Source organism: Bufo bufo, chromosome 6 (genome assembly GCF_905171765.1).
Source record: "Bufo bufo chromosome 6, aBufBuf1.1, whole genome shotgun sequence".
In the NCBI taxonomy this organism is placed as follows: domain Eukaryota; kingdom Metazoa; phylum Chordata; class Amphibia; order Anura; family Bufonidae; genus Bufo; species Bufo bufo.
The window spans coordinates 69,818,494-69,843,680 of record NC_053394.1 but is presented as its reverse complement, the minus strand read 5'-3'; the positions used below and the strand labels follow the sequence as shown (position 1 = coordinate 69,843,680).

Here is a 25,187-nt window from a genome sequence, read left to right as displayed (position 1 = left end):
CAGAGACTTGTCAAATAGCCTCGCATGCAGAAAGTCTATCCGATCTTCTCACCTATCTCACAGGAGGGACTGCGACACCTATCATCTGACTAAATTTAATATGCATATGGATTATCTAAATATGACAGACTTATTACAAGTCGACTACTTCAGCATCAGCGTGACATCATCAGTAAAAAATCCTCCAAACTATCCAGAGACAGATTTGATTTTCAGAATGATAATGTCAAGTTCTGGCTGAGGAAAAGACCTCACACACCTTCCCGCATCAACAATTGATCCAACACTCCCACGGGCTCTGTGGACCATAGTACATCCAGGGCCCGTGCTAAATCTTCTGTCCACCACTCCCAGATGTTCACCAGATACCGTAGTAACCACTCCAATTATGGACCTGAATGGCGTCCACTCTCCACAGTTCAATCCACTATAACTTGTCCCCGTCCTCATTCTCCCCATGTTCTGGTTAGCCAGCGACTAATCCAAACCACTCACAGTGGGCTACTCACTAAGCCTATTACTCCACCTGCCTCGTCCTCTTCCGACCATAGGACTGGGGCCACTGCTTCGTTGCCATGCCCTTTTTCTATCCAAACCACCCCCAAACAGGCACTCCAATATGGTTCACTCGATCTGCTATACCCCCCACTCAGTGTTTCCCTCCTATGTCCCCCTCCAGTCTTCCCCAATGTTGCCCCCTCAATTTACCTACCACCTCTTTCCCTTCGGTACCATCGGCTTCAAAACCTACCAGGATCGACTCTTCCACTCTTGAGGATTCTCTCCTTACTCTCCACAATATAAGCACTTCGGAAGATCCACAAACATCCTCCAACCACACCGTTAATCATTTGGTGTCTTTTTTACCGCTTCCCGGGGCTTTGACCCCGCAAGCAACATATGTTCTAAGACAACCTACAGGCATCACAACAATGATTACAGATTTCTTCAAACCCACGATAAGACAAATCCAGAAGGGAGTAAAAGGAAAAAATGCCGAAGAGAGCGGAGAGGGGGGGGTCCGCAAACCGGAATGCCAACGGAAACAAGAGACATAAAGAGGAACACACAGAACCTTCAGAGCCCCAAGAGGAACAAAATTGCTCAACAGTAAAAAAATATTATCTCTCTGGATTTAGCCTTACCCCGGCCCAAACATCTGTTCTCCAGAAGGGTCTGTCATTTTGTCCTGCCGAAAAATTCAATGAAATTGAGCTTTTTGTTGATCTTAACACCTTCATCAGAAACAGCACACTTCAAAGGCATTTCACCATTGGAACCAGACAACTTAACATCAGCACAAAAGAGGATGACCCAGGAAGCATGGACCCTTCATCTACCACTCACACTAATTTAAAACCAAAATCAACATTCAATCCCACTCATCACAAAGGGAATCACATTAATACTTTTTTCTCATTAGTATCCAAAGAAATGAGAAATATTAACCAAAAATTTCAAAATCATGAATAATTTAACGCACTGATTGAGCCAAATAACAATGATCTTCTTGTCATCAGGAATGCAGGTAAGGGCGGAGGAATAATACTACAAAATAAAGATGATTATATAAAAGAAGCAAATAGGATCCTAGGAGATCCATTGTATTATGAACCCCTCCCCTTCAACCCACTTACAGAAGATAAGAAGAGCCTCACTATCCTGCTGAAACAAGCTGAGGAGGACCACGTTCTAACAAAAAAAGAGAGGGAATACATAACGATACTGCATTGTTTTACCACTTACCAAAAATCCATAAAGACACCAATAACCCACCGGGAAGACCAATTATTTCTGGGATAACTTCATTAACCAGTAATCTCTCCCATTACGTGGATGTTTTTCCATCCTTTTTAAGAGATTCACAACTCATTTCATTATTGAAGGACATCAATTGGCAACCATCTTATAGTTGGCTGACGATGGATGTGGCTGTATTGTACTCCAATATTCCACAGGAATCAGTACAGCACGTCATTATCTTGAGACTGACCGTCACCTCTCCTCTAGGCATAAAACTTTCATTTCGGATGCAATTCATTTTATCCTTACACACAAGGTGTTTTCATTTGGGGGTAAAATCTATATACAGTGGAAGGGGACCGCGATGGGGACGCGATTCGCACCAAGTTTTGCGAATCTGTACATGGGCTGCTTTGAAGAGGAATATATCTACAGTGGACACCACTGGAAGGACAAGATCGTTTTTTACAAACATTACATCGATGATCTGATTCTCATTTGGAGAGGCAGCAATAAAGAGGCCCAGGCTTTAATTTCTCACCTCAATGCCAACACATGGAATCTTACTTTCACAGCCAATAGTTCAACCATATCCATTGAATATCTGGATTTGATTTTATATTCGGACACCGAAACTATCATGTCCAAGATGTTTTTTTAAAAAGTCAATGGCAACAGACTATAGAAGTGTGCACTATAAAAAATGGAAAGATAATATTCCTTTTAGTCAATTTGAACGGCTAATAAGGAATTGCACCACTATGAGTGATTTTACTTCACAGAGTCAAATTTTACGTTCAAGATATTTTAATAAAAAAATACCCTAGAGGGATCATTGAAGGTGCTTTTATGCGAGTTAGCAGTCAGGAAGAGTGCCTGATGATCAAGGACAAAGCCAAAGAAGTGGAGGACACCAAGAAGTATAAATCCTCATTTATTACTACCTACAACCCCAATCATGAGGTCCTGAGAAGTATGTTAACAAAACATATATAAACATATATATATAAAAAATAAAAAAAGACCCCTACCTTAAGGAGGCTATTCTATCTAGACCACAAATTACCTTTAGGAGAGCAAGGACTCTGAAGAACATACTATCACCGAGCAAATTGTAAAAGAAAGTGTTGACATCAACAACTACTGCTAGATGTTACCCCGATTGTGTGGGTAGCTACAAATGTAGCCATACCCTATGCAAGTGCTGTACCATAATTTCCAATCGAACTAAAACCTTCAGGAGCAATGTAATGGGAGAAGAATTCCCCATAAAAAGCTTTGTGAATTGCTCTTCATTTATTGTTTACATTTTAGAATGCGAATGTGGTCTACAGTATGTGAGACGTACCATCCAGTCCCTCAGGGAGTGTTTAAACAAACACCGGTGGAACATTACGCGTGGTTTTCTAAAGCATAGTGTATCACGACAAGAACCCCTCCAAATTGATCTTCACACCCATTGAACACATTATTGGCACCCGTTCTGATAAATTCAGAACGTTGCAAAAGAGAGGGATGTTCTGGATTTTTAAGCTACAGACTCTTGAACCATATGGCTTAAATGAAAGCTTAGAGAATAAATGGTTTTAATACATCTGTCATTTACATTGTAAGCAGCTCTTCCAATTCCCCTCCGTTTTGGGAATTGACCAAATTGTCCCTTGAGTCATTAAGGTGTTTTTCTTTTTTTTTTAGGAATTTACATTAAAGGGCTATTGTAATTTTCGATATGTATGGCATGTCTACTACTAGGTCACTGCATCCAGATGGAGACTAAATGGAGGTGGCAGCCCACATGTGCAACTATCTCCTTTCACTTATATGGGAGTCATGTAAAACCTCAACAAGACGCAGACTTATCAGCAGGGGCCGCAACTTGTCCTGAGCTTATCCCAAATGGGGCTTAGCTGCAGTACCAAGCAAAGCCACTTGGCTTCCTTGTTTGTCTGATTTGTGAGGGTTCCTGTAGTGTTAAAGTGTATCTGTAATTTAAAAAAAAGCCTTTCATAAGCTATAGTGAGATATCAAAGGTTTTAATCATTGGGGGTCAGAGTGCCGAGACCCCTGCACATCTCTAAAACGGGGAAAAAGAGGCATAGTCTCTCCTTGCTGCTGATGATGGTTTTAATAGAAGGTCTCGCCCATCTCGAGTCTGTGTCCTGCAGCGAGAAGAGACCGCACTCTGTCACATGTGAAACACATTACATTACAGCACATTCGTTTTCAGTGGTAGCAGTGCGATTTGTGTCCTACATATATCCCCATTGAGGACTGTATTTTCTTAAATTATAGTTTTTCCCCATAGACACTGCAGAATTATTGTGGACGTGCTGAAGCTGGTAAACACAAAAGGTGATCCCCCCCATGCAAGGTACTGGCTGGAAGTTGTGCGGCCATTAGTCATCATGCCTAATCTGAACCAGGTTAATTTCTATAGAGAAGGAGGAGAGCAGTCACCTCCATCGCGCATCGCCCAGAGGATAAATCAAATGAATTAGATGCTAAAATATCCAAGATAGAAGATAAAGTGGCAGAACCCATCACATGTGATCTAATGTCTATGGATGCCTGAAACCTGCTATGATAAGATGGGAAACCCAAATAATAGCTATTCCGTCACTGTGAGCTATGAATTCTCAGTGCAAACACTGATTTAATTCTGTAGTTGGAACTTCTATGGTGCCTGCACACGGGGGAGATTTGTATGCAGAAAATCTGCATTGAAATCGGCACCAAAGCTCAACAAAAATGCACATAAATTTTGCACTATATATGGTTGTTTTGGTGCGTTTTTTGTCTGTTTACGTTAACAACTTTATTGAAGTCTTTGGGGAAAACCACTTTGCAGAAGGTGCAGAGTCACACAACCAATTGGCATGCGGCAGATTTTAAAATCCATACAGCAGGTCAATTTCTGCATGGAAGCAAAATGTATATGAGATTTGTGTAATTATTAGTATGTGGTTTTCCTGCGCAAACATCTGTGCAGAAAAAACGCACGTTATCTGCATCATGTGCAGGTACCCTTAAAGAGGACCTGTCTTCACAAAATGCAATCTACGGGCAGTGTATTATAGAGCAGGAGGAGCTGAGCAGATTGATATTTAGTTTGTGGAAAAATATTCAGTAAAACCTGTAAAATATACATTTATATCTTTTTTTTTTTTTTTTTTAACACCTCCTGTGAAGAGCTTTTGGTACAGAGATAAGGTGTCATCCGCATTGTGTGACGAGGACTTATCAACACAAAAATGCTATTTAATCTAAAAGCACCATGTTATAGAGGAGGAGCTGAGCAGATTGATATGTAGTTGTAATATATACATTTATATCTTTTTTTTTATTTTATTTTTAATACCTCCTGTGAAGAGCTATTGGTACAGAGATTAGGTGTCATCCGCATTGTGTGACGAGGACTTATCAACACAAAAATGCTATTTAATCTAAAAGCACCATGTTATAGAGGAGGATCTGAGCAGATTGGTTTATAGTTTTGCGGGAAAAGATTCAGTAAAACCTTGGAACCCATTCTCACGTCAGGTGACTACTTAAAATGACATATTTGTAATATGCAACATAGATGTGTGCTTAAAGTTCACATAGTACATACCTTTGTATGTAAAAATATTTAGATATTTTATATCTTTAAAGCCCTTTGGGATAGTTTATGTTTTACTTAGTACCAGACGATGCTAATAGTTTAGGTTGTGTGATCCGGATATTTGTCCAGTCTGATCTGGATTTTTTATACTGTAATACTCCCATGTTATATTGTGTAATTGTGTTCTGTAAAAACCTATATGTAATGGAAAAAACAAGCTCTATTGATGTCGGAGAAGACGATGACTTGTGCTCATGGCCTTCATACATAGAGACATAATTCATCTGTACACTCGCAAGCATACTTTTGTTAGCAGTTTGTTGGATGTTGTATTTAGTATTTTATTTGCAATCTTATGTTTTACTCTTTTTTTACTTTATCATTTGCCCAAGATGGTTTAATGAGAGTATAAATTCCAGTCTATGCTCCCAAGAACATTGGCCATCTGATCTAGGAATTTATGACTTCTTGGGTGGGGAGATAATTACTAGTGAAAGACAACAATGTGATATGGGTTATAGATAGGTCAGTATTGTTCATCAAAGCATGTAGCTGAATTTGTCATGTGATGGTCTGTAGTTTTACATAAGGTTTCTGGAAAACTTGCTGTATTAAAAGGCTATGTCCAACCAATTCTGTGTAGTCCTATCCTGCGGTCATACATCTGTCCTCTACGTACATTTAGGAGATTAGTACAAAGTCGGGGGCAGATGAAAGGGACAATGACTGCAGAATCAGACGACAGAACTTTCTTAAGAGCTGCAAAACCAAGAGGACATTTGTAATCGAGACCTGTTATAAAGTTGCTTCATTTTTAAAGGGGTTATCCTGGAAATAATATTGATGGCCTATGCTCAGGTCATCAATATCAGATCAGGACCTGGGACCCCCACCTATCAGCTGTTAGGAGAGGCTGTGAGCGCTGTGGCCTCTTCCTGGGCCATGTGATGTCACCGTACATCGGTCACATGGCCTAGTTGCAGTTCAGCCCCATTGAAGTGAATGGGGCTGAGCTGCATTACCAAGCACAGCCGCTGTATGGCGCTGTGCTCAGTGAGCTGCTGGGAGCCTGCTGCGCTCACCAGAGCCCAGGTGAGTGTGGCGGCTCCCAGGACTCAGACCCCTGCAAATGTGATAAGGATAACCTATCTTGAGGATTATCATTTCCTGGATAGCCCATTTACCTTTTAGATGTATTGAAGCCACACAAATAATTGGTTGTGAAGGTGAACATATAGTAGGTTGGGAGTCAATAATCATAAATAATAATTAATAAATCACTGATTCTCTGGTTCACCTTATTGTGAATCCCAGTGCACGGCAGGTCACGAGTACATCGCCATGAGTTTTCTCGTAAAGATTGTGCATTGCAGCTTGACTTAATAAACTTTGATAAAATTGTTCGCTTTCTGTTAATTAGTAAACTTACAATGAGTAAAATTAGCCTACTCAAATATTCCAATATGGGGAGATGGCTGGGTTTAGACAAAGCAGAGATCATTTCTACATGTCTGCAAATAGCTGATTAGGAGACATTTCACAATTTTCTTCTTAGCTTGTGATACTGTTCCTAGATAACGGCTTGTTTACTGTATCAGGAATGTAGGTGTTGTAGTCGGTGAGTCACTGGAATGGCCTCCGGGGCTCCCGTATCTGATTGGAGCATAAGGGCACTGGACCTTTAACAGATAAGCATGCTGGATGTTTGCACACAATCCTGGTGTAACTTGTTAAATTCTTCTTTTAACTTGGAACCAGACGTCAAAGGGGTCCTCTGTTTTGATCATTGCTTTTCAGATCTACGTTAAGGGCATATTGAGCCAATGTGGAGGGACCCCCCTCCCCACCCATTAGTCACCTCCCTTGTTAGCTAGAGCCCAGCCACTTCTACCACAGCTCTCGGCTCTGTAGGAACATTATGTATTTTAGGCCATTTATTTTTATTATAACTTTTTCAGGAAAATTATAATTTTCTGATTAATCGTTCATTTTCCAAGCAAGGCTTGGATTGCAGTTTGTCAATTTGATGCATCCATCTAAAAAGTTAGAATATTTGTCCCTGGCAATTTTTTTTTTACAATTAAATTTTATTCATTCCTTCATGGGAAGTTCAAAATCAGTACCAGATTTACAGGAGCCCATATTGTCTTTCACCTAAGACCCTTCTCATCTAGTCATCTGAGCACTTATTCACAGGACCATAGTTTTTGTCGATGTGCACAACGGACTGTACACAGACCCATATCACATCACCGTTTTTCGGCACATACCCTCTGCATGCTCTATCTTGGTCTCTGTCTCACAGAACATGGGCCTGGAGACCTTTCTAGTTAATTGTCTTCAGTAGCCACCAGGTCTATATCCTTATGGACACCACCTCCATGCTAAAAGTTGTCCATGTGTTGTGGCTGATATGAATAATTCCCACGTCAGGCAATTAGTACAGATTGGTGGGCACAAATCTGTCCTTCAAACTGAGCCAGTCCAGGACAAGGGGTTAAAACTAGTGTTGCAGTGGAATCCATAACAGAATTCTTAGATAACCCGAACCTTGTACGCCGAACTTGAAAACACAAGTACTCTCAACCCTAGTTAAAACCCCAAATCACACAGGGCATAAATGCAGGAAAGTCCTATGGCTACCAGGTTAGAAAATATTAATGCAGGTTCCTTATCATTTCAGAGTGATATAGGAGGAAAGAAGATTCTGCAGAAGAAATGGACTTCGTTCCTGAAAGCAAGATTATTCTGCTCCAGTCCATACTATGAAACCTTAAAGAGTGTCTACACCCTGGATATGGGGAATTGGGAAGCAACCATCTTCTATGCGGCCTTTGTTTTTCAATGGTATGTTTTAGTCTTCCTTTACTGTGGCATATTTTGTAAGTTTTCTGAAGCCATGTCCTACTATGGGGACCAATGAGATTATAAGGGGTGAAGTTTTTAAGTACTTTTACCCGGCAATCTTTCATATAGGTCACCATTGGGGCACTGGCAGAGGTAGAAGATATGATACAATACATTTGAATGTGGTTGACCACTGCACAAGCCCCTGCTAACAGGAACACTGATTATCACATTTTCAACAATTCTTTGATTCCTTCAGAATGATGGGTTTCTTGGTCACTTCCTCTGAATTACATGTCGACCCTTTGTTAGTCTGTTGTTTCCCATGTTGTCATTGCCACCATTCCTTTTGGTGTTTGTTTCTTTTAAAGTATGTGTATGGAGTTGCATCACCGACGTTTCTGTACAATCGGTATGTTCTGAAGTCAGAATTAACCATTCATGCAGGGATCGATGCAACAAAGACATAGTCATCTCTCCAATCTCTTCTGTCAGGGATTCCTCTTCCTATTTAGACTTGTGACTCTGCTTAGTCACTGATTTTAGTGGTCACATACTGGCCCCACTTGTGATTACAAGGCTACATTCACATCTATAGACCCAAAAGATTGTCCTTTTGGCCTCTGTTGGTCTGGTATATGTCACTGTACCTTGTGGGGTGTTTTTGCTGTACAGCATAGCACAGGGATGCCCAACCTGCGGACCTCTAGCTGTTGCAAAGCTACAGCTCCTAGTATACCTGGACAGCCTACAGCTATTTAGGCATGCTGGGAGTTGTAGTTTTGTCAGCCGCTTGAGGGCCACAGTTTGAGCATCCCTGGCATAGCAGAACAGACGCTATTTTATACTGCTCCTAGGTTTGACAAATGCCACTTTATGCTTATACAGTGGCATCCTTCAGAGCTATATGGCCCCTTCCTTCCGTTTGACTTGGGCCCTGTTTACATCTGCGGTAGGCTGTTCCCGCATAGGGCAGCCTGCCGGATCTCACAGATCGCTGGATCCTCTAGTTCAACGCCGGATCCCCATTGACTACAATGGGAGGTCCAGCTTTGATCCAGTCGATTTCTGGCATAAATGCAGAGTTTCGGTGGGACAAAAACCGTTGCATGCAACGTTTTTTGTCCAGCCAACAGCCAGCATTTGTGTTAAATCTTCTAAAAAAAAAGCTGAATGTAGGCCTAAACTTATAAGCACTGGGAAACTCATTGTAGCCGGCTTTTGAGGCACTCTGTGGCTAGGACTTTATGGGACAACTATTACTGACATTGTAGTACACTCCTCAGAGAATGCATACGTTGTTCTAAAGAAGACTTCAGACTGTTGCTCTTACTGAATTTCAAGAATATGAATATAAAGCTGCCATTAAAGGGGTGGCATCTCACTAAGATATGCCAGTATTGTCAGATTGGTGCGGGTCCCACTTTTGGAACCCGCACCTATCTCTAGACCCGCATCTATCTCTAAAGTAAAAGTAGGGTGTCCTGTGCAAGTTTAGCCACCCTCCATTCACTTCTACAGCGCCGGCTCCGCTGTTTGCAAAACTCCTATAGAGGTGAATGGGAAAGCTGGCTGCATTTGCACAGTTCTCTTCTATGACAGTTCTGGAAATAGCCAAGCACACTTTCTCAGCTCTTTTCGGAATGCCCATAAAAGTGAATGGCGAACGCACTGTGTTTGAATGGCCACCTCTCCATTCACCCCTATTGGACTGCTGGAAATTGCTAAGCAAGCTCTTGGCTATTTTCAGAACTCCCATACCAGTGAATAGAAGATGGCCATGCTTGCACGGTGCACTCTCCTTCGCTTAGGGGACCCCATTTTAGAGAAAGGTGTGGGTCCGAGAGGTGGCATCCTAGCAATATACCACCAATGTGTGAGATGGGCCGACCCCTTTAAGAAGTTTTGCAGATGTACAGGGAATGCTAAACTCAAAGGTCCATTCAATGGCTTTTCCCAGTGCTTGCAAGGAGGATTATAAATACGGTAGCTGTTAGATACTGTATGCCACCCCCATTTGTGGATTCTCTCAGGCCTTCACATGATCTTATTCACTATAACGCACATTATGGGAATTAGAATGATCAGTGGTATGGACCATAAAGGTCTAGAGGACCGACCATCTCCCCTGACATGTCTGTGACTCTGACTTTGCAGGAACACACCCACAACTGGTGACACCTAGATGGATCTTCATTGCAAACTAGTTAGCAATTTATTCATAACCACAAGCTGGAATAATAAACGAATTGTACAACATAGTCATAAGAATAGATGCTCCAGAATTATTACAAGGATCGTTCAAGTAGTTAACAAAATAGACATGTCAGGGTTGATGCCAGGTAACTCTTTAAGGTGCCCCTTAATTTGAAACTGTATGGTTCTCCAAGTGTGTGCTGGAATGTATGTAATATTTTATTATAGACATCACATGCAGCAGTATTTAGTCAGCATGTTGCTGAAATGGTTAAATGCCTGCGGGCCTAAATATTACCCTAATCAGTGGAACATGACCAGTTCCTGACTATGAAGAGATTGTTTTTGTCATGCTGTTTTCCTCTCAGTGTGAATCTCAATGCTTGACTTCCAGTTTTAAACGTTCCAGATGTTTAACCTGTCACACAGAGAATATTTCTGGTGTAGAGAAATGAAATACACAATGTTTATCACACTATTCAAGTTTGATGGAGACATGCGCCATTGTTTTCCCGCCTAGTGGAGAACACGTCTACAAAATATATGGCCCCTGGGTTTATCTGTTGACAAGTTGCTTTCTAGTCACTAATATCCCCTTTTCAGGGCTAAAATTAAGAGAGAAAAAAATGAATGTTTTTAAATTCAGTAATAAATATCCACATGGCAAGAGTCCCTTGGTGAAATTAATAATAATTTCTATAAGAACATCAGGTTTGGAGAGAATGACTTTCAGATCCAATTATCAGATGCCCAAAGAAGCCTTTTTACATGGAACATTGTCTGAAAAAAGTCTCCACGGGCCCAATGGGTCTCTTTAAAGGGGTTGTGTCATCTCAGACATTGGTGGCTAGGATATGCCACCAATGTCTGATAGGTGAGACTTCCAGATGTAAAACCCCTACCTATCTCCAGAACCAGCCCCCCCCCCCCCCCCCCAAAAAAAACTAAAGTCCACCCTCCATTTACTGCTATAGGGCTTCCAAAAATAGCTAAGCGCTCTCGTTTGGCTACTTTCAGAACTCCCATAGAAGTGAACCGCATGCGCGGCTCACTCTCCCTCACTTTGGGGGCCTTGTTCAGGAGAGCGTACCAGAATCCCAGAGGTTGGACCTGCTCATATCTTACAATGTCTGAAATGACACAACACCTTTAATGAGAACTAGTACCCCCCCCCCCCTCCTGAGCTGCATCTAAGGCATCTCATCCAGCAAACCATTACCTTGATCTGTACTGATTAGGATCAAGAACCCTGAAGCAGCTGTTTTCAGATGGGTTGCCCTTCCTTTTTGATGAGTCACTGGTTTGCCAATTCGCATCTGCAAGTATAAGTATAAGTATAATGGAAATATAAAATTGAAAATTTGCAAGCATCTTCTACAGCAAATTGCTGAAATCCAAAGTCGCCTGAAGTAGAAAACTAACCTTGAACGTACATGTTTACTTATGTATACTGTACATCCTGACCTCATAAAGACTCTCAGAAGGTCTAGTGCAAGATCATATTAGCTGCTAATTTTGTAGAACATGAACACTTTAGCTTTTACTGTTGCCCAAAGACATATAAAAGTTCACCAAACCAGATAATCTAATGCGTATGAGGGCAGTGGGACATTCTGATACAACATGGCCAATCCTTACAGCTATCCATTTTAGGTTCCTTAGCCTTGGGACATCCGATTGTTGTCCCAAACCCTTCAGAGGGTTTTCTGGTTTGCATAAATATCCTTTAAAATAATCATTTATGAAGGTAGTTCTACTTTTGTGATGAATTTATTTTACTTTTATTGCTCCTATCTTCCATTCTGGGATGTGGTCACATGACTATGTCCATGTAGCTCTTTCTTATTTCCTGTGATGTTATGTCCATGGGTGGGGCAGTGATGGGGGAGTGTCTATGTAACCAGCTGGGTGGGAGGAGCTATAAACTAGCTGGGCGTTGTTACGAACGGTGCTGAAGCTGTGGCAGAGAAAGGAGAAGTGCATCATGGGTTTGGTTGCATATAGCAACAGGGTAACAAGCGCTGCATACAGGATGGAAACAAACCACAGTGATTGGTTGGCATGTTGAAAAACAGGTCAGGAGAGGCCAAACTGAAAAGAAAAAGCATGGGGGAGATGTACTTGAGGTAAGCAACTACATGAGCATTAAAAACCTTAGTAATCCCAGAAAACCCCATTAAAGCGATCCTCCAGGCTCCCCTTACTTTAGGCCCCATTCACATAACCGTATTTTTGGTCCGCATCTGCCTCAGTGGGGCTGCAAAATGTGTGCTGTCCGCATCTGTATGTCCGTTCCGTGGCACCCGCAAAAAAGATTTAACATGTCCTATTGTCCATTTTATGAACAAGAATAGGACTGTTTATAGTGCGCTTGTCGTTACATTCCGCATTTTGCACATGGCCGGTATCGGTATCCATGTTTTGCGGACCACAAAACAGGCTATGGTCATGTGCATGAGGCCTTACTCTGATTCCATTTAGTATATGTGTTGCATTTCCGTTATTGTATTCTTTATACTTTACTTTATAATTCTTCTGCTTATACGGAAATGGAAAGAATTTCCTGAGGCAGATCTATGTTTATACAGCAGCCAATGAGAGGAAGCAAAGCTGTATTTGTGTGTGGGAGGAGCACCATCTTGAACCAATGATGGGAGAGGGGGTGTGTCTCAGACTACCGCAGACTCCCTGTAGGCACTGTACCTGAGCTGTTGTCACAGATCACAGCTCTGCCCTAATGGAGCAGGAGTAGGATAATAGCAGGTAATCATCCCCGTAGGTGCTGACTTGCATAATTTTTTTAGCTCCTGACTTGACAGTCGGTTTATGCATGTTTTACAACATTACATGTCATGCATTTTCATATTATACCAATTTGGATGACAAGTTTGTGGCCACAAAGTAAAGTAAATGTCAAATTATTGACAGCATATGAGTTCTCATTAGCGATTCTATGAGTTGAATAATTAGCAGTCATTAGCAAATAAGAGCTATTTTTATCCTAACGGTCCCATCTCCTGGACCGATGCCAGCTTAGCACCGGTTATGTTTGGAATTGTGACGCTTGGCACCGACTTCATACGAGACAGCCCTTTATGTAGTGACAGTGAAGAGAGACAGGGCATGTTGATTGAATAGAAGCTTTTTCTATTAACAGATGCCCAAAATTACCACAAAAGAAAACTATATGAAATATAGCCAAGATTATAGCAAATAATACCCGACCAGATGGTGGTTTGTTTGCTAATATCTTGTGAATTATCAAGTAAATATTGAGGGAGAATAGATTCCTTACCACCTACGGCCAGCTTGTTTCTACATTCTTGATTGCTATCATCCATCTGCCACTTTTGCAAAATTAAACCATTCACAAAGCCGTAAAAAGTGCATGTCTTTTTGGTAAGCAACAGTGCTATGTTTTGTCTGAGCTCATTTTATGTGTATTGTTAGTGTTGTCTAGCAAAGAGAAGCGCCATTGCACCGAATAAAATGGACGCCCCCTTCTGGTGCTGGTGAACGCTTCCCACCTCTTGGTGCTTATTTGCTTCCATCTCCTTTCCATGATCCCTGAGTTAAACGGGGTATTCAAACAGGAAAGGCGATGAATCGATGATTGCATGTGGACCCACTTCTTGTCCACCACCGAGCCCCCCATTCCTTCTCACTGCATGACTTCAGTGAGGAGGAAATTACTAATGATTGGTGGCACCCCCAGTGACCAGACAGTTTTCATCTATCCCATGATAAATGTAAATTTTAGGAGTAGAGGTGGATTTAGACACGCCAATAATCGTCCATCATCTGACCATCTAAATGTAGCAGCCAATGAACGAGTGAAACGCTTGTTCATCGGGTGTTCCTGTAGTTCGTTCAGCCACCACCAATTCATGGCTTCTGAGCAGCAGATCGTAGTGTCTAAACAGTGATCTGCTGCTCAGAAACCATGATTCTGTATGAGGACGAGGGATCACTATAGCGAACCCTCGCCTCCTACAGTGAAGGAGAGTGCTGCATGTAAATGCGTGGTCTCCTTCACTGAACGAGCAGCCAATTGTTGGGAGAGAACGGTTCCCGACAATCAGCTCTTCAGTCGCCCATCTAAACCTACTTCAGACGCTTACTTATTTGTAGGACCGTCCATTACACACGTTCTCACCACCCAATGAAATAATGGGCAACACTGGACTAAAGTTCCTTGGGCCCACCAGAGCAAATTATTCTGTATAGTATGGATGTCCACTTTTAAGTAATTGTTATTTCACATGCAAGGTTAATCAGTAAGATTTAACAGGTTATCTGGGTATTAGTTCCAATGTCTCTTCCAAATTATCTTCTGCTAAACCTTAGGGGCTCTGGTCTATTATTTTGTCAGAGCTTGGGCCCGCTGGAGGATGCTCAGGTACTCTGGTTGGCCAGTCCAACCCTGTTAATGGGTGCAGCCAACCTGGACAGGTCCTCCTGCATACAGGGGCCCCTTAGCAGCCATATGGCTCGCCTCCCTGGATAGGTACACCTTTGTTGTCTATATTAATGAGAACAAAATATATAACATTTGGAATACGAGGCTGTCTGGAGATACAGGCATTGAGGGGAACGGGCAGTCTACAGTATGTGGAAGGATTTGCTTTCATTAGTAACTGCACAAACTTGCCACCTTTTTGACACGAGTTCCCAGTAATAAATCTGCAAAAAAGTAGTTGCAATGTAGGAAATTCACTTCAGGAATCCCATTGGTCAAAAATGGGTTTGGTTACAGCAACTAAAATAACTGTTTCTATGATGTGACCCAGCAGTTTGTCAAAAATCCTTCCAGCATTGCGTTTTCAGTTGACCTCTAACCATGGTAATCTCAAAAAATCCTCCCCATGGCCCACAATATGCATTGGTACCCAGAAAGCACGGTACACTGACTTCTTACTTCAAATTAAGGATGACTGCCAGCTTTGGGATAGAGCGCGGGTCAATAATGTCTAGCTGTCCAAAATAATAAAGAATAATTTTCTAGTCTGTCAAGGAGCTATTGGTCCATGCAATGTCGCACAATAATGCAGAATTTCAAACCCCCTGTTGTAATCCTTTCTGTCATTCCTCTCCCGGTTGAGGCACTTTCTTGCTCGGGAATTGCATAAATGGTATAAAATGAGAATTGGAGATGGAGCACACAGCAGTAAATAATTTGCTTGTTTGCTTCATTCTCTGTTAATCAGAACATTCATGTACATTACTTCATTTGAGCCGGGCGCTAGAAGTATATTTATCTAAATAAAGAAGAATAATTGCTCGCTCATGGATTTTGTTTTTAACCATTCTGTTACGCCTCGTCATGTAATGCAGAGAACGGCTTCGGTATGTCATTTTCTTGCCTAAGACAGGATTTTTTTTAAAATTTAACCCATAATAATTGTTTTCTGCCCTGTTTACATCTCCGAATTCTTCACGGTCTGTTAGCTTTCTTCTGTCATCAAGTATTGTTCAGTGATTTCAGAGCTTTGTGTTGCCCACTAGTGGAGAGTTTGGTTATATGGTTGTGTCCCCATTCTTGTACTTAGGGGAAACATGAAGATCTCATCAGTCTGCCGATATAGCCTACCTGATATTCAGAAAGTATTTGAAGGGCCGTATATGGAATATCAAGATTCCTCAAGGAAATGGACCAAATATAATGGAGAAGTTCCAAAACCAAGGCCTGGCTCAGTAAGTGATTTATATTTATAGCAGATTTTTGGGACATCTTCGCTTGGCATTTGACTTGGATCGTTGATCAATTAGCTCTTACCCAAACTAAATTAAAACTTTGTCAGCAGGAAAGTTGCAAATTATGGCACAAGTTAGCCTGTTCTTCTGCTTTATTTAAGTAATATTATCTGAGTGAATGCTGATGTCATCATTGACTTTTAATGAAAAATCGGCATGAAGTGTTCAGGGAAATCATAATATCATACTTTTAATATTTTTATAACTTGATTTTCTTTCCTGACAGTGTATTACGAATGAATTTCGAAGCAGTGGCTACAACTCTTCATGGGATCTCCCGAATAATGTCCTTGACTTTGTGAGGCTCCATCCACTTGTATCGGAGGTGGTTAAGCCAATTGGTGACCAACAGCTTCTCTCCAAGAAGAATATGATTTATACCCATATCGCTGTAGATAGAGTCACAGCCCTGGATAAAGAACAGTATGATGTGCTGTTCCTAGGAACAGGTTTGTAGGCCAAACATCCACTCTACCACTGCTCTCTACATAAGTGCTATAGCTCACTTCTTTTAAGGTGCCCATAGACATTGACATTTGCCGAACTGGGCAACCATCTAATGCAGGCATCCTCAAATTGCGGCCCCCCAGCTGTTGCAAAACTACAACTCCCAGCATGCCCGAACAGCCTACAGTTATCAGCCTACAGCAGGGCATTGTGGGAGTTGTAGTTTTACAACAGCTGGAGGGCCGCAGTTTGAGGATGCCTGATCTAATGTGTATGGGAATGTCCCAACTTTCCTGCAACAGTAGATGTAAGAGGAATAAAAGTTCAAGCATGTTAGATTTCAATATGCCCGATTAATTTGTTACAGGAGATAAGCCACCATCAGAGGTGTTTGGCTTGAGTTTACTTCCTGCTCCCTATTCAGGACACATCCTCTGACTGCCATCTAAAGTGTATGGCACGCATTAATCTGCAAGTCTATCAGCAGAATACAGGCTGCCTTTACATTCTCGGAAGTTTCCAAACTCTTTTATCTGAACATTAAATTGTATTTCGAGCAGTTTAGGTTATACATTTATTGGGTAATTGTTCTTGCAATTTTGTAATCTATGATACGTTCCTCGAATTTGTGAACCTATTTACACCTCAAGCTTTAGATAGAGAACCATACATTGTGAACTTACAAATCATGTAATCTGACCAGGACAACACCTGATCGTGATGTTCATGTGGATTTTGTTTGGTCGGTTCAGTTTCATCCCAGACCGAGGGTCCGAAAATATGATTAGGTTAATTAGCTTTCTGGGCAATTGGTCCAAACTGTGTCTGAATGTGTTCAGTAGTTAAGAGAAAAATTTAAGCGGTTATCCCATGAACAATTAAAATCATAAACAATATAGTACATGATAACCTCTTTCTAACAAACAGATCTCTCCATTCATTGCTCCAATTGCTCTGCTAGATTTATTTTGAGCTGCCAGCTCAGGGGACGTGTAATGTCTGTTGTTGCAGCTGGTAGCAGTTGAAAAATGGAACTGAGCATGTGCGTCCATCTCAGTGAGGTGGACATAGAAATTAGCAAAAGAGCAAACAGCAGGTGGCTTTAATACATTTTTAATTACATGCAATTACAAAAGTATTCAGATCCAGGTGCTGTAGAATATTTTTCATGGGACAACCCCTTTAAATGCGAATGAAAATACAAGCCCTTTCCATATGTCCTTTGATGTAGACCATAGAGGGGATCCTGCTCAGAATGCCTTTATATGGGCCAAAGCAGAGAGCCACTAAGCCAGCGTGCTTGGCAGACCCAGCCTGTCCATGTATCACATACCGTATTTACAAAACTGAATATATGATCCTTGTGATCACAACCCCCAAAAACAAGGGGAATATATTTCTATTCTATAACATTTTCAGTTTGGTCCTTGTGGCTAGCGGTGCCTAGAGAACTTCTTTAGCTTGGCACACATGCATTGTAAAATGATAATGCTAAAACGGTTTTATCATCTCAGACATTAATGGAATAATGCTGGGATATGGCGCCAATGTCAGATGTCTCCAGAAGGGGCCCCTGAAAGTGACGTGTGCGTATCGTGCTCTCCATTCATTTCTATGGGAGTTCCTAAAATGCCCATCCATTCGCCTCTCTAGGACTATTTGCAGAACTCTCACAGAAATTAATGATATACCACCAATGTCTGAAGTGAGACAACTCGTTTAAAATTTCTGGCTTCTCGGTACTCCTCCTCCTTACTTCACATTTTCATGGTTTCCATATCTTGTATCTAATGAGAGCAAAACCCCCATCTCAGTCAGGCCTCTCACCTCCCTCTGGGTTTTACTTCTGCAGACAATGGCTGGATCCACAAGGCCGTAGTTATCAACAACAAGGTTCACATAATAGAAGAGATACAGGTTTTCAAGACGCCGCAAGCTGTTGAAAATGTGGTCATATCCAAAACACAGGTGGGAGATCATAATTTACTATAGCAGACGTTGTCGTATTATCGTGGGATTGGACATCTCCTACATTTCTTCAGAATTAAAGGGGGAAGTCAAATTAAAACCTTGCTTTACTGTACATCTGTAATGTATTACTACTCAAGGCCGGGGTCTGGTACGTGCGGCTGCTGATGGCGCTGCTAGCTGTTCACAAGTATTATACCGTAATGGATCTGGATTGTAGACATGTAAAGTGCCGCATGGACTGCCAGTAATAGATATTTGCACAGTGCCTCCATCTTCCAGGTTTTGCTTCTTAGGGGACGGCACCATATTTCTTGAAGTGCCCATATCACAGGCAGTATGGTCAGTTTGTGTGAGTTGCATGCATAGACCCTTTATAGAAAAGCCCAAGGGCCCTGCCTACATAGAGATGTTGACTGATTATCCCTCTCTTAGGGCTCATGCACACGACCGTATGTATTTTGGGGTCCCAAAACACGGATCCGCAAAAAAAGAAGCATGACATCTGTGTGGCGTCTGTGTTGCATCAGTTTTTTTTTTGCAGATACGTTGTAACAATGCCTGTCCTTGTCCGCAAAATGGAACGTACTTGCGGACATACGGAAATGGAATGCACACGGAGTCATTTCCGTTTTTTTGTGTACCTATTGAAGTGAATGGCTCCGCATACTGGCTGCAAAAAACCCCGCAACGGACACAGAAAGAAAATACAGTCATGTGTATGAGCCCTTAGGGCTCATGCACACAAACTTATTTTTCTTCCGTTTCCATTCAGTTTTTTTACAGGTCTGTATACGGAACCATTTATTTCAATGGGGCTTGAAAAAAAAAAAGGAAATGACATTCTGTTTCCGGATGTCCGCAAATCTGTTCCGCAAAAAATAGAACATGTCCTATTCTTGTCCGTGTTGCGGGCAAGGACAGGCATTGTTACAATGGATCCGCAAAAAAAAAACGGATGCAATACGGTGTCACATGGACGTCATCCGTATTTTTTGTGGATCCGTGTTTTGCAGACCATAACATACATTTGTTCGTGTGCATGAGCCCTTAGGCTGGAGCTATACCTAGACTTATTGTAGCACTTTTATTATTATTATTCATTCATTAAATAACTCAACGGCTTTACTAGATTTTTAATGATATGAAATTACAAAATTATCGGTTGACAGCTGCAGTGCGCAAGATTGCATACAACTGTGTTTACTGCTCTGGACAGCAGCTGTCACTCGACAAAAACAAAACCAATCAAAATGGTTAAAATCAATGTTCAAAATCAACCAAAACAGCTACAAAAAGTCAAGGTGTAGCTCCAGCCTTATGATAAAGGGGTTGTACAGTGGGTACATATTGATAGGATAGGTCATCAATATAAAATCGTCCGAAGTCCGACTCCCAGCACATCAGTTGTTAGCGCTGCTTCCTCTTCAAGTTTACACCGCGCGTCATATTGTTGGTAGAGATGGCGCAGTGTTGTTACAACTGCTCGGCCCTTTCACTTGACAGAGTTATTGGTTACCTTCCGCTCGACCCCTCTAATACTCAACATCCTTTTAAAGCCCGCCCAACCAAAAATGACTTTGTAAAATCCGGCATTTTATGCAATCTAACACCAAAAGCCAGCCCCGCCACATAACTATTAATTTTAGCAACTGACCATCCCTCATCCCTGCAGTGCCCCACCAACAACAACAAGTCGTCACCCCCAACTCCCAACCTTCCACACAACTCCTTCCAACAATGCCATGCCTTTGAATAAGTATCTCACGTATCGGGCATGCCAGCCCAACCTCTTCCACCTCCGGGGCAAGCTGCCGAAAACGTTCCGACTGTGAACGAGAGAAAGCATCAGCAATACAATTGTCAATCCCAGGTACATGTACCGCCACCACCCACGTGTTGAGTGATAAACATTCCAAGACTAGCCGCTGTAACAGCCGTACCACTAACTGCGAAGAGGCCGACAAACCATTATTTGCCTGAACGACTCCCAGATTACTCCACTTTCCAAATACGCTCTCTAACCTCCTGTTTTAAATGCGCCCCTAAAGGGCCTTCAAAACATACATACACTTCCCCTTTTGCCTGATCATCCAACCTCACTATATTCTCCGCCGCCGAACGCTGTTCTGCCAACTCCACCTACCGCAGCCCCATCTGGCCCCGCGGTAGTGCCTGCAGGCACCCCTATTAACCCCCCACGCCTACACCGGTGACGCCCATTCCATACCCCCACCTGCTAATAAGCCCACCAAGCTTCCCAATAAATGTCCCAAACCCTTACCTAAATCTGTTAAAGGGGCCCCAACCCCCCCATCCCCGGATCTTGTGAAAAAGGTCCCCACATTATCTCACATGGCTGCCTAGGTGCTGTGACCCCATCAGCCGCCCCTCCGGAATCCTGCTGACTGGTCCTCTGCGTCGCCCTTAAAGATCCAGGGGAAGGAATGTCCGGTAACTGTCCCCCAGCTGCCATCAAGCCAGGGACGTTGAAGCTGTTCTCCATATCCACTTTTCCCGAGGGGACGGAGCCATCTTCCCGCCACTGTGAAGGGGATGAAGGCCTGCTGCACCTAGCCACATGACTAGCAGCAGCCCGGACGCCATTTTGGTCTCTCAGTGGACCTTTCTCACAGCCCAGTCCTAGAGAAGAGCCCGCCGTTCCTGCTCAGGATCCCACTCTGCCCCTGGATGCCGCATGAAGCGACCGGTCCCGGCCACCTCGTGAGCTCCACCTACTTGCTGGATTCCTTCCACGCCAGGGCCTGTCCCGCCGTCTGCAGGCATGAAGGGTCCCTGGAGGGGCTCCTAATACGGCACTGAGCTCGAGGAAGAAGTTGGTCCGGACTGAGGCGCGAAGGCGGGAGAGCCCACCGCGGCCGGCATGTCAGTGTCTGAGGCGATGCAGATGCCTCAGCTGCCCCCCTTAATAACCCCTGGAACTGATCCTGCACCCATTCAGTGCCTCGGGCTGCTGCAGCTGCCCTCAGCTTCTCAATTAACGCTTCCAGCTCCATCTAGGTAAGTGCTGCAAGTGCTATCTGGTTTAACTAAAAAGAGCCACCTCTTCTGCCTACTTAAAGCCCCCCAATTACCCACTCCCTGAATTGAATCTACCAATCCCTACCCCCCCTGGGGTCTCCCTGAACCAACCCCCTGTCATGCTGGTCTTGCCTAAAGGCTCCGCCCCCCAAGACTGCCTGTTCTTGAATAGGACCAGAGCACCGCCAACTCTTCAAGTAGCTGATCGGCGGTGTTCCGGTGCTTATCTGGTATGGATGACCTATCCTGAGGATAGGTCATCATATGTACCCTCTGCACAACCCCTTTAATGTAGTAAATGGTACCTACCAACCATTTCCAAAAACATCTCCATCTCATGGGGATGTCAGAAGTTTTTTTCAGTAGGTCCTGAGACCTCCCCACAATTAAGCCCTTTTTCACATGACCGTATGGCTTTTACAGTGTTTTGCGGTCCGTTTTCCACAGATCCGTTTTTGGTTTCCGTTTCTGTTCCGTTTTTCCGTATGGCATATACAGTAATTACATGGAAAAAATTGGGCTGGGCATAACATTTTCAATAGATGGTTCCGCAAAAACGGAGCGGATACGGAAGACATACGGATGCAGTTCTGTATGTGTTCTGTTTTTTTTTCGTGGACCCATCGACTTGAATGGAGCCACGGAACGTGATTTGCGGGCAATAATAGGACATGTTCTATCTTTCAACGGAATGGAAATACAGAAACGAAATGCATACGTAGTACATTCTGGGTTTTTTTGCGGAACCATTTAAATGAATGGTTCCGTATACGGAACGCAAAAAAAGGCCCGTAAATGAAAAAAAAAGGGTTGTGTGAAAGAGGCCTTATTCGGAACAAAGCTCAGAGGCCTTTAGCTGGACGCGGTGCCCCATCAGCAATCAGATACAAGGACAGTGTTAGGCCTGTATTACACCAACAGATTATCTGACAGATTTTCGGATCAGTCATTGGTCAGATGGTCAGTTACACACACTGATCTTCTGTTATACACCCCAACTATTGGTCTGATTGGACAGATATTGGTTAGATAATCTGTTGATGTAATACAGGCCTTAGGCCTCATGCCCACGACCGTTGTTTTGGTCTGCATCCGAGCCGCATATTTTGCAGCTCTGATGCGTACCAATTCACTTCAGTGGGGCCACAAAAGATTCGGACAACCCACTCCGTTCCGTGACCCCGCAAAAGAAAATAGAACATGACCTATTTTCCATTTTGCCGACAAGAGTAGGCCGCCCGTTCCATTCCGCAAATTGCGGAACGCACGCGGTTGGCATCTGTGTTTTGCTGATCCGCAATTTGCAGACCGCAAAACATGGCATGGTCGTGTGCATGTAGCTTTATTCATAAGGAAAAAAAAGCTGATCAAAGCAAAAAGGGCAGAGCTCTCGGCTGGTCACACACATAAGATAGGGGTTTAGTTTGGTCAACAGTTTTTGACCTTGACCTCCCATAAACCTGGCCCAGTAGGGGAGGGGGAGACAGAACAAAATATTGGTCGCGTTAAAATCCAACATGTACGTTCCTCATCTCCCTCAATATCCTTCATCAGGACACAGTCAGGACCGGCAACTTCTAACAATCCGGGTTTGCAAACGGGTTGTCAAAGAGAGAAACAGCCCTGTGTCCTACTTTGTTGCTCAAGGTCTTGTATAAAAGCTGCAGTAACTCAGTGTACAGACAAGCTCAGCACTAGAGGAGTTTACAGCATCCGTCCTGTTGCAAGAAATTCTTATTTGCTTTTGCGCCATAATAAATTTTTGTCTTGAAAACTAGCAGTAAATATCAAACACTATGTCCAACTGCAGTGTAATCCCTCCAGATTATAATCCATCTAATATCTATCGCACTGGGAACAGTGACATTTAGAATAAACTGATGCAATACATGATTACATGATTAGTACATGATTCATTTGTGCATTTCTTACCTTCTTCCATTTAGTTAAATGATGAAAATGTATCCCCCAAAATGTACCACTAGGGGGTGTACTGATTTATAAAGCTCACATTGAATTCAGTGGAAGCTGCAAAAATCCATGCATAGTATATTCTTGCTAGCGGATAATATTGCCATTTATTTTTATTTTTTTTATTCCTACTAGAATTTTATGGTTGAATTACTAGCAGTTTGCAATGAAGGTCCGAATGGGTGTTACCAGTTGGGGGCGTGTCCCTGCACAATCTGACACTGCCAGCACAGATTTGATAGTGTCAGACTGTGCAGGCACATACCTCCAACACCCACATGGACCTTTTAATTCATTCACATGTCAGGAGAGGTGACAGGTCCTCTTTAATCTCAAACCCTTTTACCCATCCCCTGCACTGCAGTGATATTCTGACCGTAGGGACATGTGCTGCATTGACTTAGGTGCATCTTAGGATACCCGATTTGTATAACTCTTCTGAAACAGTCTTGAGGAATGTGTTTATATCAAGGACTTGGCTCCTCGGCTGCACATATTGATGGTTCCTTGCCTCTACGGCTTGTTTGCAAGTGCAGAGTTTTGGCAGTCGTGGACGTCATTACTTATCGCTTGGCTGCTCTCGCACAAATATTTTTGAGTTTCCAAGGAATAAAATAAAAATAATTCTACCCCATTCATTTTTAGATATGGGAACCAATTACAAAGAGGGTTAGTATCGTTAGAACTTCTAGCTGTTCGTTTCTCCTTTAGGTGTTGACTATTTTTCTAGGTAAGGATGCATTTATCAGAAAAACAGGACTGTGCTCAAACTCTGGGACCTACCTGAATTCAGGGTTCCTTTAAAAATAGAAAAACTTTTCTTTAAGAAACTTTTATCCATTTCTCAAACACACAGAAGGCATCATACAGCTTTAAAGGAGTTGTCTCGCTTCAGCAAATGGCATTTATCACATAGAGAAGGTTAATACAAGGCACTTACTCCTTAAAAACCGAAGACCCTAAAAGATGCCAGTCAAAAATATTCATATTTATATTTATTTATTTTTGTCCTTTTTATTCCATAAGTCTTTTGCTTTTCTTCACTCGCAAATCCCCTGATAAGTCTCTCTTCCTGAGAGGAAACATATCATGTTGGGACAATAGTGAGAGACAGGTGTAGGGAATAGGCCCCAGTTAGGGACAGGTTCCTGACGGGGTCGCCCCTACCGGGGCGGGTGCTCTGTTATTGCTAGGCAGGGACTGTTAGCCCCCATTTCCCACTTTATGAGGGACATTTTCTGAGGGTTACTTAGTTTATGTCCTGAGAACCATGAGCTCCTGCTCCATTGATTCCGTTGTTGTTATATGGAAGGACGAAAACCAGAGCATCTGGTAGATATAAAGCACATTCCATATCCTGGGCCTGGTAAGAACATTCCATTTCATTTTCCAGGTGTTTATGTCTTGCAGGTGCATGTATAATATTTATTTTGATATACATATTTTTTCTCACCTTATTGTTTGAGCACATTTTAATCCAAGTGAGTAAAAGTTACGTTTTAATTGTATTATTTATTATGTTCCGGATCCTCTCGTGACATGAGTTCTTGACTGCTGAGAGTGCGTTTGCTTGAACACCATCATCATCATGTACTGGCTGTGATTTACTATTTAGAAT

The 25,187-nt window shown here is 42.5% G+C and overlaps 1 protein-coding gene across 1 annotated transcript in view; it reads left to right on the top strand.

The window, feature by feature from the left end:
* SEMA4G (semaphorin 4G) overlaps positions 1 to 25,187 on the top strand; it is a 209,045-nt gene that overhangs the window by 148,734 nt on the left and 35,124 nt on the right. The window contains exons 9-12 of the mRNA XM_040438633.1: positions 8,028 to 8,191; positions 15,937 to 16,081; positions 16,368 to 16,590; positions 18,441 to 18,556. Coding sequence (XP_040294567.1) covers positions 8,028 to 8,191; positions 15,937 to 16,081; positions 16,368 to 16,590; positions 18,441 to 18,556 — 648 coding nt within the window. The remainder of the gene's footprint in view (positions 1 to 8,027; positions 8,192 to 15,936; positions 16,082 to 16,367; positions 16,591 to 18,440; positions 18,557 to 25,187) is intronic.